Raw genomic sequence first — 11,060 nt, 5'->3', positions numbered from 1 at the left:
ATATTCCACGGTCCGGGTGAATACTTGATTTTGATTGGCTGCTGGGTGTGCATTAAAAAGTGATAACCACAACCCCAAAAAAGAAGTTCCGGTCACATAGCTTAAATCTTCTGTATCACTGCGCCGGCTTCTTTAAAACAAACTTTATCTTCATCTGGACAGAAACAAATGGTAAGAGGAGAACTTTCTCTCTGAACTGATGCTTTATTTAACATATTCTGATCATCAGCATAGATATGTCGCTTTATATCGCCGAATCTTGACTGCAGTGGCGGTGCGGCGCTGCAGTCAAGGCGTCGCACCATGTAACAAATAGTCCGCTTGTGAAAAAAAGCAATCCAAATCGAAAGAAAAACAAGAATTAAGGACAATTCAGCACCTAAAAGGCTTTTCAGAAGCTAGCAACTGACGTAAACATGGAGTGCCATTGCTGATAGTTCTTCAATTATGGCGATAATCCTAAACTGTGGTGATAATGTTTCATTTAGAAACAAAAACGAGGAACATGAGAAGTTTAAAAATATCAAAAAAAGATGGAAAAATGCAAAAGGGATCTTTGTGTTGGAACGAGGAACAGAATCTCTGCTACACATCCAGAAAAAAGGAGCAGAAGCCCCAAGCTCTTAGACTGGAGTGAGTAAAGTAGTGAGTGCAAGTACTCCAAACCTGTTACTACAGTACCCAAAGTATTTTATTTTGTCACAGTAAAAGTAAAGTAACTTTGGAAGATGTCAGCATGGAACCCCACATCCGGAGGAAAAAAATCAGACATTGTTTCTTAATTAACATTCTTTTATAAATTCCCCAAATCACTTACTTTAAGAAATAAGACATAAAAACTGGAAAATATTTCTTAAGCGCAGGATTTAGCTTAACAATGAAAATTACAACACATTATTACAAATCTATTATCTGAATGATTCCAGTGTGTTTGGTCCACTAAAATGTTGCCGTGGTCTTAAATGTGCAATCAACTAAAAGCTTTGGGGTCTCCTATCAGATGAAACCTGCAATCAGGAGACCATATGAATTGAAATTGAACGTATCTTTATTGATATCACAAGTACAAAAACATATGCAATGACATAAACATGGGCTATTATCTAAACATCAGTATGAAGACAAGAGTCTGTCTGTCCTATAGCGACACTTTTCCCTCGTCGATGGCTTTACAGAGCTCCTCGGTGACGAGCTCGTAGCTCTCAGCACGGCTGTTCAGGAAATAGATCCTGTCGCTCGTTGCGTTCGGCTTGTATCCTTCCTTCTGCAAACGCATCTTCTGAATTTTAAAGGTTCCTTGAATTAAAAAGGAGAAAAAAAAGTTGATCATTGATTTCTTTATGTTTCCTTCGTCTTTGTTGCTTTTTTCTTAGAAACACGCTGAAGTAAAGCCAGAAAAGTAAGTAAATCTTGATTTATTTCACACTTTTCTCAGAGGACGCCTCACTAAGTGCTTCACAATGTTAAAACAATAGAAAATCAGAGAAAGAACCCAGAACGGCACAGGGGGTCTAAAGCAGATGAAACCCAAATCAAACACACACAGTCTGACTTTTACACCAGTAAAAGTCAGCTAAAAGCTCCCCTAAATGAAAACTTGAGCTTCAAACACTCCACTGAGTCAGTCGGGCGTAGAGACAGAGGGGGGTTGTTCCAAAGTCGGGGAGCGACTGCCTGAACAGCCAGGTCGCCTATAGTTTTAAAGTGAGTTTTCGGAAACATCAAAGATTCGTGCAGGAGTGTACGGAGCTACGCTGTTGTCCCACCTGTGGTGTCCACAGACGGCATGAGTCGCAGGAAGACGGGCCGGGCGTAGGACGGCAGAGCCTGTTGTACAGCACTTAGAAATGCATCCAGGTCCATCCGGCCCCCTGTGTGAGCCAATGCCGCCATGCCCGCACTTCCCTCCACGCCTGCTCACACAGACACAGTGACCTCAGTGACCTCAGTGACCTCAGTGACCTCTGTGACCTCTGTGACCTCAGTGACCTCAGTGACCTCAGTGACCTCTGTGACCTCAGTGACCTCAGCCCCTTCTTGGAGGCTTCCGGCTCGGCGGTTTAGCGTTTTCGGTACCTGGTACTGACACTCCGTAGACCGCTACGTCGGTGTGACCCAGGAGGCCGCTGAGGACTCCTTCCACCTCCGTGGTGGATACGTTTTCCCCTCGCCATCGAAACGTGTCTCCGCTGCGATCCTTGAAGTACATGTAGCCGTACTCATCCATCACCAGCACATCGCCTGACGAGCAGACAGACTGAATTATCCTCAGCGTTTTCTCAGAGCCGTAGCAGTAAACAGCAGCAATACAGTAGAAGAAAGTTAAAGATTTCGTTTTTACCAAGTACTTGACTTTATTTTATACTTGAATTTGAGTTTTATTTACGTTTCCTCACTATCAGTTTCATTTGTGACCCAGAATACAGACGTGTTTGAACCAAGTAATCGGTCGAGAAAAATGAATCTTCCGTATTTTTTCTGAACTTTTAGCTTTTATTGTTTTAAAATGAAGGCAGCTGTAAATACCTTAAACTTAAAGAACCACTTTGATGCAAAACTGTGTTTTTGACATTTTCAACATGTTTTTTGTGGCATTTTTCTAGAGATAAAGAAAATATAGAAGTCAAGTTAAGGTTAAAGTTGAGTTTTCTGAGTTTTCTTTATTCAAATCGTGAATCAGGAGCAGAAGAAAAATTGTCGTTTGATAAAGATCGTGTTTTGTGAAGTAGAAAATATGTGAGGTGGGGCCAAAACCTCCCTGCTCTAAGCTCTCACCAATGGGGAGGGGAAGAGGGGCGGGGTTGCTTTGCACCAACAGTCCCGCCCACAACTCAAAAGGAAAATTTCTAATGAACTCCTGCTGCTCTGCAGAAAGGATTTTCTTGAAAGCGGCACAGGTTTCATCCAGGCATCATCCAAAAGTAAAAAATTAAAGAAAACTTTTTAAAGTTTACCGCTTAAAACAGTGAGTGTTGATCTGGGAATAATGGCGCCAACATTAGTTTGGCGATTTTCTGCATAATTAAGAGTTGCTGTCACCAGCAGTCCTGTTGTTGCCAGGACGACAAACGGAACACACCATCCATGTGTGGGGATTTTTGAATTGAGTACACATCTCTGCCACGCCCCCAACAACAACATTCTATGAGAAGTCACAGCAGTTCAAAGATGGAGGTAAGGCCTCATTCTTACCACCACAATAGAGAGAGAGGAGATAACGTGAACATGCCTGAGACATACACCGCGTCTCCCTTTTCAAACACATTGTAAGCTATTTTCTGATTGGTCGCGGCCGGATCACGGTAGCCGTCAAATCTTCTGAGTGGATCAGAGGGATTGATGCGCCCCACCAGCATTCCAGGCTCCCCTACGGACACATGCAGAGCTGCTTTTAGTCAGTCAGTACGTGGATTTCCGGTGGCTTCACGTGTGAATGTGTGCTTACCAGGCAAACAGGGGATACACAGACCCTGGGAATCCCGCAGTAGTTCCTTCTGATCCTCCTGGACCCTCACAAGTCTGACGGGGTAAAAGGTGGGCAGAATGCGACTGCTGAAGCCACATGCTCCCACCTAGATCCAACATGACATCATAGTTTTGTTTGTTTTTTACCATTAGCCCTAAATTCAAAGCCATTGTGCAGAAGCCTACCTTTCCATCGATGTTGATTAAGCTGCAGTTGCATTCAGTCGCTCCATAAAACTCCCCAACTCTCTTGATTTTGAATCTCTGAACAAATTTGTCCCACACAGACGCTCGCAAACCGTTGCCGACAGCAAGCCGCACTCTGTGGCGAGTCTCCGAGGAGGTAACTGGTTGGGCCAACAGGTAGCGGCAGATCTCACCTATGTACTGGATCACCTGGTGGCAGTGAAGAAACTCGTGTACAGAAGTGTCCTCAGTAAATCAGTGTATTCACAAAATGTCCTAGTCTGAAAAGGGACAGTGTGTTTCCCGGAAATATGTTGTCTTAATAGAAACGTTTCCATTCTGTGTTGACTGAAGTTCCACCTGAAAGGGGGTTTCCATCGTGTGCATCTTCTATACCTGCTCATTCATGCAGGTTAGGGGGGGCTGGACCCTTTGGAAGGGGCATGTGACACCCTGAACAGTTCCACAGGGCCACACAAGGACACACAACCACACACTCTCACACCCACGAGACAATTTAGAGTGACCAATCAGCATCCAGTATGAGGCAGGTTTTTGTTTTTTACGCTGATTCTGTTGGGGCATCATTGACTGTATGTGAGAACTGGACTGAGTCCGAGTGATGTCATTCATAGAACATGATTCACTTTCATCTCCAACCAAAGAAAGTCAATTTACTCGCCTTTTTTTTTCTCGGTATAAAGACGCTGCCATGTTGGAGCCGGACGTCGTCAGTAAGCAGTGATTGGTCCGAGTTGGTTTGAGCCAACATTGACTTGATGACAACTCCGACCAATCAGGAGTGAGCTTGTTCAAAGTCAAAACCCTAACCACTGAAAGTGGCTCGGGAGAACCTGTCAAACATCTGAGAAGGGGGCCAGGGGGCACCACATGCTTTTAACGAGGCATCTGATTGGTCAGTTTATAACTTGAATAACTTGCAATAAAGAAAAAATATCAAAAACATGAGATTATCGAGAAGATGTGAAATAAAGGTATCAGATCCAGAATGGTTCTTCTGACCAATAGAATGACTGAATTACAGCAGTTTATTTCTTTGTAGACTTCCATAGGATTTTGACTTCTTGGAGCCACTTCATGTTTGGGACGCCAGGGGGGAGGAGTCACTAAGTCCTGATGCAATCAATGGGGGGGGCATATAAAATTGGGAACCACCACAACGTTCGGTTCTGGGGTATCAACATTTCAGATGATATAGTAATGACCCATCATCTTCGTGTGATGTTGCTGAGATCCCAGCGTATGCTGATGATGCAGTCATCTATGAACGTGTTGACCATGAAGAACTGTGGGTGACGACGGATAAAACCCTAAATAGTCAAATCAAGTCTGTGGTGGCAGGGCCCACCTCCTCTTCCTCAGAACCTTCATGTTTTTCTTTTCCCAGAGTCCCCCTGAGACGTGTCCTTAGCCTACATCTAGACTTGGACCTTCAGAAGGGACTGTCCAGGCTAAGATAGAATCTCAATTCTCAATAGAATCTCAGTAGAAACTCACCGTGCAGTTGTATTTGACACAGTCATCCCAGAAGCGAGAGGCTGAGAACTTCCTCCTGATGACTACAGTCAGACCAAAGAGTAAACACTGTCCCACCCCCATGATGGTGCCTGTAAACATCCCGGATAGGAACTCAGCATTCCCAGAGAGATACAATGACAGGAAAAAACACAATTTTGAGGATGTTTATCCTTGAATTCACCACAATAATGTGCGATAACACAATCTGAGCCTCACTGAGGTAACAAACTTTTGGAATAACATCAAAAGAATAACTTGGACGAGCATATTTCAGGCAGTTTTTTTTGTCATTATTAGTTTGACAATGAGCTTCAGCTAATAAATGACCAGAGAGTGAATTGAAAATGTACGTCTTCATGGTCGGACAGACTTACCTGCAGAGTGGTAAAGAGGAAGGAAGTTATAGACGATGTCGTCATGCTGCAACCCAAAGGCGTGGAAACCAAAGGCGGCGATTCGAAAATACCTGCCGAGAACATTAGAGAACGTGGATGAGACGTGACCGCACAGCACACGTTTACGGAGGTTCAATTCTCTACAGACATTTGTCTGGAAGTCAGAGGGTTCTGTGATCCGGTTAGAAACGATGACAGAGGTGAAAAAAACCAAAAGGAATTGGGTTAAAAATGTAACCTGCTTTTGGAATGAATTCACGGTGGATCCTGTGAGTGAGTAAATATGTCGAAATCCAGATGCTGGAGGAAAATTTCATGGAGTTTCAGCTAAAAGCTTTGTAGACAAACAGAAACTTGTTGACAAGCAGCAGTTGATGAAGCCTGGGGGGGGCTGACCCGTGCGGGTTTTTGGGTTGTCCAGGTCCGTAGGGGGTCGTAGAGAGGAGGGGCTGCATCTTAAGGGGCCTGAATCCCGCAAAATCAACTTTTTTCAGCTTTTAAGTTAATTATTATGTTCATCCAAACAGCCCAAAGTGATATTTTGATCCATTCCTGCATTTCTGAGTATTCCTCTAAAGACCTGCTCTCTGAGCTCCACCCCCTCCCAATCCACCAAAACCAGTGGGTCCTCACATTGTGACATCACCAAGTGAGGAACAGCCCCTTCCAGGAAGAGTCTGTGCTGCCAGCTCCGCCCCCAGGCTAACAGACACACCCACTTTCTCTGTGGAGCTAGCGGTGATCGCCTGAAAGCTTTTCTTCTCTATGAACGGTGTGAACGTCCATCTCTGCAAAAGTTCAGATGTTGCTTGTTTTGTGAAACGCAGACACGCCGCTCTATGATGACTTCATGAAAAGGGCGGCACCCACGAGGAGGGAAAGGCAGAGCCTCAGAGATCAAGTCGTCTTTCTGTGAAAAAGCGAGATATGGGCTCTTAAGGGGGCTCAGGAAGTTCCCCATGGGCCACTTTGTGTCATGTGATAAACGCACAATTTGGACGTACGTTTTGCACAGATCACTTGCGTGCCACGAACAGGTTTGACCATTTTTCACCCAGAGACAGCCCAGATCCCTCCTTTGAGGACAGTTGTGACGACGACACTGTTGACTGAATTTGTCCTTAAAGCTTCACAATCTCCTTATGTAATCTCTAAATCGAGGGGTTTATTGATGAAGCAAATACTTTTCTAACTTTAAGACGAAAATGGAGACATTTATTTATTTGGATCACTCTCTCTCTTCTCTCGTCTCCACTGCCGTTTATGGTCAGGAGGGTCTTGGGGCCTCAGACTCCAGAGTTCTGCTCTAGAGTATCATGTATGTATATATTAAACATCTGTGTCCCCTTTGGGTTCCGCCGTAACCCTTGTGCTATCCTAGGCACTTTAACATTGGGAGTTGGGTCATCTAGACCCACTAGACAGTGCTCTGAACCTTTTTTCTTCAATGATTTGTGATCTTCACTGGTGTCCATGGATTACATGAAATCTTTCCACCTTTATCCACCTTTGTCATGGTAGGGAGAACACGTCACTGTAAGGGGGGGGTCATCTAAGATAGCACAAGGGTTAAGTCGTACACAGAACATGAATGTGTCGTCTTGTCTACAGCAGCTTTTAGGGCTGAGCAGGCTGAAACAAGTCCAGGAAATGTCTTCTTACTGATGCACAACCACCATCTGCCTCACTGAGCAACAGTGAAACAAAGCATGCAGGCCATGCTGCACATGCATCTATGTTTCTGCTGCACATGCATCTATGTTTCTATCCAAAACTGGGGGAGACAGAGCATTCTCTGCTGTCGGCTCTAAGCTCTGGAACGCTCTGCCTTCACATGTCAGAACAGCGCCCTCTGTGGAGGGTTTTAAGTCCCGCCTAAAAACACATTTTTATTCTCTAGCTTTTTATCTTCTTCTTAATCTTGTTTTTATTTTGATTCATTTTACTGACTTTGTTTTTCTTTTGTCTGGTCACTGAACAACACAGAAATATGTTATATAAATAAAGTGGATTGGATCAGATACTGTAAAGCGTTCCCAGTGGTCTTTTCATTCTAATGATGCCGTTTTTAGACTCAATCTAAAAACCTGTGTCGTTTCTAGGACGTCATTTTTGCAGAGCAGCCGGAGTTCATCAGAAATTCACCCAAACGTTGTGGTTGGAGTGAAGAAACCCCGCCCCCTCTTCCTGTCAACTGTTGCTGAGAGCTCTCTGTTTACACTCTCTCCCGCTAGCTTACAACCCCTCAAACGCCCAACCTAACATTAGCGGTGCAACATAATGGCAGCAGCATCAGATCCATCCATCCGTCCAGTTCTGATCCAGATTCCAGCTCAGACCAGGAAAACAGAGACGTTCATGGATCTGCTTGTCTGCAGGTGGATGATCAGAAGGGGCGGAGCTGGGAGTTTGAGGCCCCGCCCAGCAGATTTCCTACATCACAAATCTTTCAAACTGCATTTGAAATAGTTAAAAACACATTTTTTCTCAGAGAGAATAGAACTAAAAGGGTTTGATGAATGGAATCATTTTTCCGACTTGCAGGTAAAACTCACCGACTGTGCACCACTATCGCCGCCTTGGGCATTCCGGTCGTACCAGAGGTGTAAATGTAGAAAAGCCTGTCTGCATCAGAAAAAAACATCAAACAGGACAAACAGTTTTGTTTTTGTACTTTCATCAGCTCCTCCAGGATTGACAGAGTTTCCATCTGCTCCTCGTTTCGTTGCGGGCTGCAAGCAAAGACTTGAGGAGACAGGAATGTGACACGATATGGAGACGAAAGGCCATGCAGATCCAGCAGCTCCAGCAGTTCGAACGAAAACCCATGAAGTCGTGACTAATTCTACCTTTTGTCTAAATTTAAAAACAGTGGAATTCTTTTGTGTTTGCATCCCAGACACGCGCCATGAATGCAGTTTTATTTTGAAAAATGCAGTAGTGCAGTAAATGCAGGAAAGAACTTGCCACTGGGTAGACGTGTTGACATCAAATTCTTTAAAATTGCAAAATAGAGCCGGATGTGGTGATGGAGCTTTACCGTTAAATTCCTTCTTGAGCTTGTAGACGGGTCGGTGCCTGGGAAGCTGGTCCAGACGGGCATCCAGGTTCTGAGCTTTGAGTCTGCAGAGCTTCTGGGTCTGTTTTTCCTCACCGCTGATGAAGAAAGCGGTGCAGAGCTGCAGAGAGCCGCTCACCTCCGACAGGGCTGCAGAGAAGTCATCCACTGAGCGACAAAGCATCAACCTACAGCTTCATGGGATCTGTGTGATCTTATCGCGGTTTAGTCCGCGTTCCACAAACCTTCGGTCATCTCGGCTCCAAACACTATTGCCCGAGCCCGGGACGTGCTGATGCAGTGCAGCAGGGGGTCCCGCCGAAGGTTGTGGTTGATGAAAGCGGCTTCCACGCCAACCATGGCCAGGCCCAACCACAGAGCCACCACCAGAGGCCGGCTTTCCATGAGCAGAGCCACAACGTCCCCCTCTGCCCAGCCCTGGGCCAGCGCCCAGTGAGCCACGGCGTGGCATCTCTCCTGCAGCTCCCTGAAGCTCCAGACCTGCAGGCAGACAGACGGCCAAAGACTTCAGTGAAAGTCTGACGGGACTTTTGGCGAGCAGTCCGCTCACCTCCCCTGTGGTCTCATAGATCAGAGCCGGTTTGTTGGGATGCAGCTTCGCCGTCCGGGCAAACAACGAAGGAACGGTGTGTCTTCTTCTGTGGTGACTGTGGATGGACAACTTCACCCTCACGATGACGAGCAGACAGCTACGAGGCAGGAGGAAGGACGGGCGTGAAGACGGTAGACATGGAGACACGTGCATTCAAGTACCAGAGAACTGCTGCACCTCAAGTCTCTCCTTATGGTGTGAAGAGCAATGTGAAGGTTCTTCCAGGAACCGATCCAGACCACCAGGACTCCCAGGCCGGTAAACAGGCTGCAGAACCAGGGGAGGGACAGAAGCCCGGCAGCTGCCACAACAACAACAAGGCTCCGAAGGCACAGATTCATTATCTGCAGGAAAACAAACCACCGCATGAACGAAATGGGCTCCAGATAACAGACGTCCCACCGTGGAAAAACAGCGTTTACCTTCTGAAGACCTGCAGTGACAGAACAAGCAGAAAATGGAAACGTCGGTGAGGCGGAGCAGCCAGAGCTGCCGTCAGGACTGAAATGCTCGCTGAGGAGATCCGTGCGTGTCACGACTCACCGCTACTCCACAGGGGGAGAGGAAGGACTCACGTTCAAACCCCGGGGGAAAGGGGGACGGATTTATGGGTCGGACGAGATCAAACAGGCAGAAATATGCATCTATAGCATGAAAAACATGACCCATCTCAAAGTGCTTCCCATCATAAAATAGACATTGGTAAAAAAATAGTAGTTAAAATAGTAAACATAGTAAAAATAATAGGAATAATAAAACATAAATAAAAACACATAAAAACCCGACACATATACATCCCACCAGTACAATCAAAAGAAATCAAACAATAGTTAAGATTTATAAAATCAAATGAAAACATGTGGACAAGTAAAAACTATGTCAAAGCTTTACTAAAAAGATGCATTAAGTCTTTCCTAAAAACCTCCACAGTGGATGAAGCCTCAGGCCGTTCCACAGGCGAGGCCCACGCCGCTGAAATGAGGCCTCGCCGTGGCGTTTGGTTCTGACCTTTGGGACCGCCGGCAGACCTGAGGACCTGGGGTCTCTGGGGGGGTCATAAACTACAAGTAAATCTGATAAAAATGAGAGGCCAATCCCATTTAAACGTTTATAAACGAACCGAAGAAGCTTAAAATCGATCCTAAAGCTGGGTTAGGGTTAGCCACATGCTCCTCCTTCCTGGTTCTGGTTTAAATGAGTTCAGCCAAGTTTTGAACAAGCTGCAGCCGATTGATATTATTTTTCTTAATACCAGAAAGAAGAGCATTACAATAATCTATCCTAGATGTTATAAAAGCATAGATTAATATTTCAGCTCTGTTTCTGCAGAGAAAGGGTCTCATTCAGGAAATATTTCTAAGATGATAAAATGCAGTCCTTGTCACTTGGTTGGCGTGCTTCAAAGGTAAGATCTGCGTCTGAAACGCACCCAGGTTTCTGACTTTACTGCACACATTCAATGTAAAAGTTGATAAGTAGGATTAGAGTTTTTCTCTCTCAGCTTCAGGACCAACAAATCAAATGTCTGTTTGGTCTTGACTGAGCTTTAGAAAGTTCTCTCCCATCCATGTTTCAACATCTAAAACACAGCTTAAAAGGTCGTCAATGGGTCTCATGTCATCAGGACACACAGCCACATATAACTGGGTGTCATCAGCAAAACTATGAACGTTTATGCTGTCTCCTGATGATGTCACCAAGTGGTAGCATGTAAAAATTAAAGTGTGGGGCCAAGGATGGAGCCTTGTGGAACACCACACGTCAGTCTGTGCCTCCCTGATGACGCATCATTTACTCTGACAAT

General features: G+C 45.2%; 1 protein-coding gene across 3 annotated transcripts; it reads right to left on the bottom strand.

Annotated features, from left to right (window-relative positions):
• Positions 1-1,030: 1,030 nt before the first annotated feature.
• Positions 1,031-9,814, bottom strand: LOC101162431 (long-chain fatty acid transport protein 1). 3 transcript variants are annotated; one of them, XM_078949467.1, is made up of 14 exons: positions 9,679-9,814; positions 9,434-9,600; positions 9,215-9,353; positions 8,889-9,144; positions 8,626-8,793; positions 8,141-8,210; positions 5,565-5,656; positions 5,170-5,279; positions 3,652-3,861; positions 3,446-3,572; positions 3,230-3,385; positions 2,077-2,241; positions 1,767-1,913; positions 1,031-1,296 (listed from the first exon to the last, which is right to left on the bottom strand). In XM_078949467.1, exons 2-14 carry the CDS (start codon positions 9,595-9,597, stop codon positions 1,139-1,141), a joined length of 1,962 nt encoding a protein of 653 aa, XP_078805593.1. In that variant the 5' UTR covers positions 9,598-9,600; positions 9,679-9,814; the 3' UTR covers positions 1,031-1,138. The 3 variants fall into 3 exon arrangements, with proteins under 3 accessions (XP_078805593.1, XP_004066394.1, XP_078805631.1); XM_004066346.5 differs by having other exon boundaries at positions 3,230-3,367; XM_078949505.1 differs by lacking the exon at positions 1,031-1,296 and having other exon boundaries at positions 1,836-1,971; positions 2,017-2,241.
• Between the last annotated feature and the right edge of the window lie 1,246 nt (positions 9,815-11,060).

The sequence above is a fragment of the Oryzias latipes genome, chromosome 1 (assembly GCF_053564925.1).
Source record: "Oryzias latipes strain Hd-rR chromosome 1, Olatipes_Hd-rR_3.1".
In the NCBI taxonomy this organism is placed as follows: domain Eukaryota; kingdom Metazoa; phylum Chordata; class Actinopteri; order Beloniformes; family Adrianichthyidae; genus Oryzias; species Oryzias latipes.
Note: the sequence above shows the minus strand (reverse complement) of the source record. Positions and strands in the feature narration are given on the sequence as shown.

Bases quoted from the DNA above. Each gene is read 5' to 3' on its own strand.
- LOC101162431 (XM_078949467.1), bottom strand. From the start codon at position 9,597: ATGAATCTGTGCCTTCGGAGCCTTGTTGTTGTTGTGGCAGCTGCCGGG. The intron at 5,657-8,140 runs GTGAGTTTTACC...TGTTCTCGGCAG, and splicing joins GCGATAGTGGTGCACAGTCG to GTATTTTCGAATCGCCGCCT. The intron at 5,280-5,564 runs GTAAGTCTGTCC...GGATGTTTACAG, and splicing joins TCCTCTTTACCACTCTGCAG to GCACCATCATGGGGGTGGGA.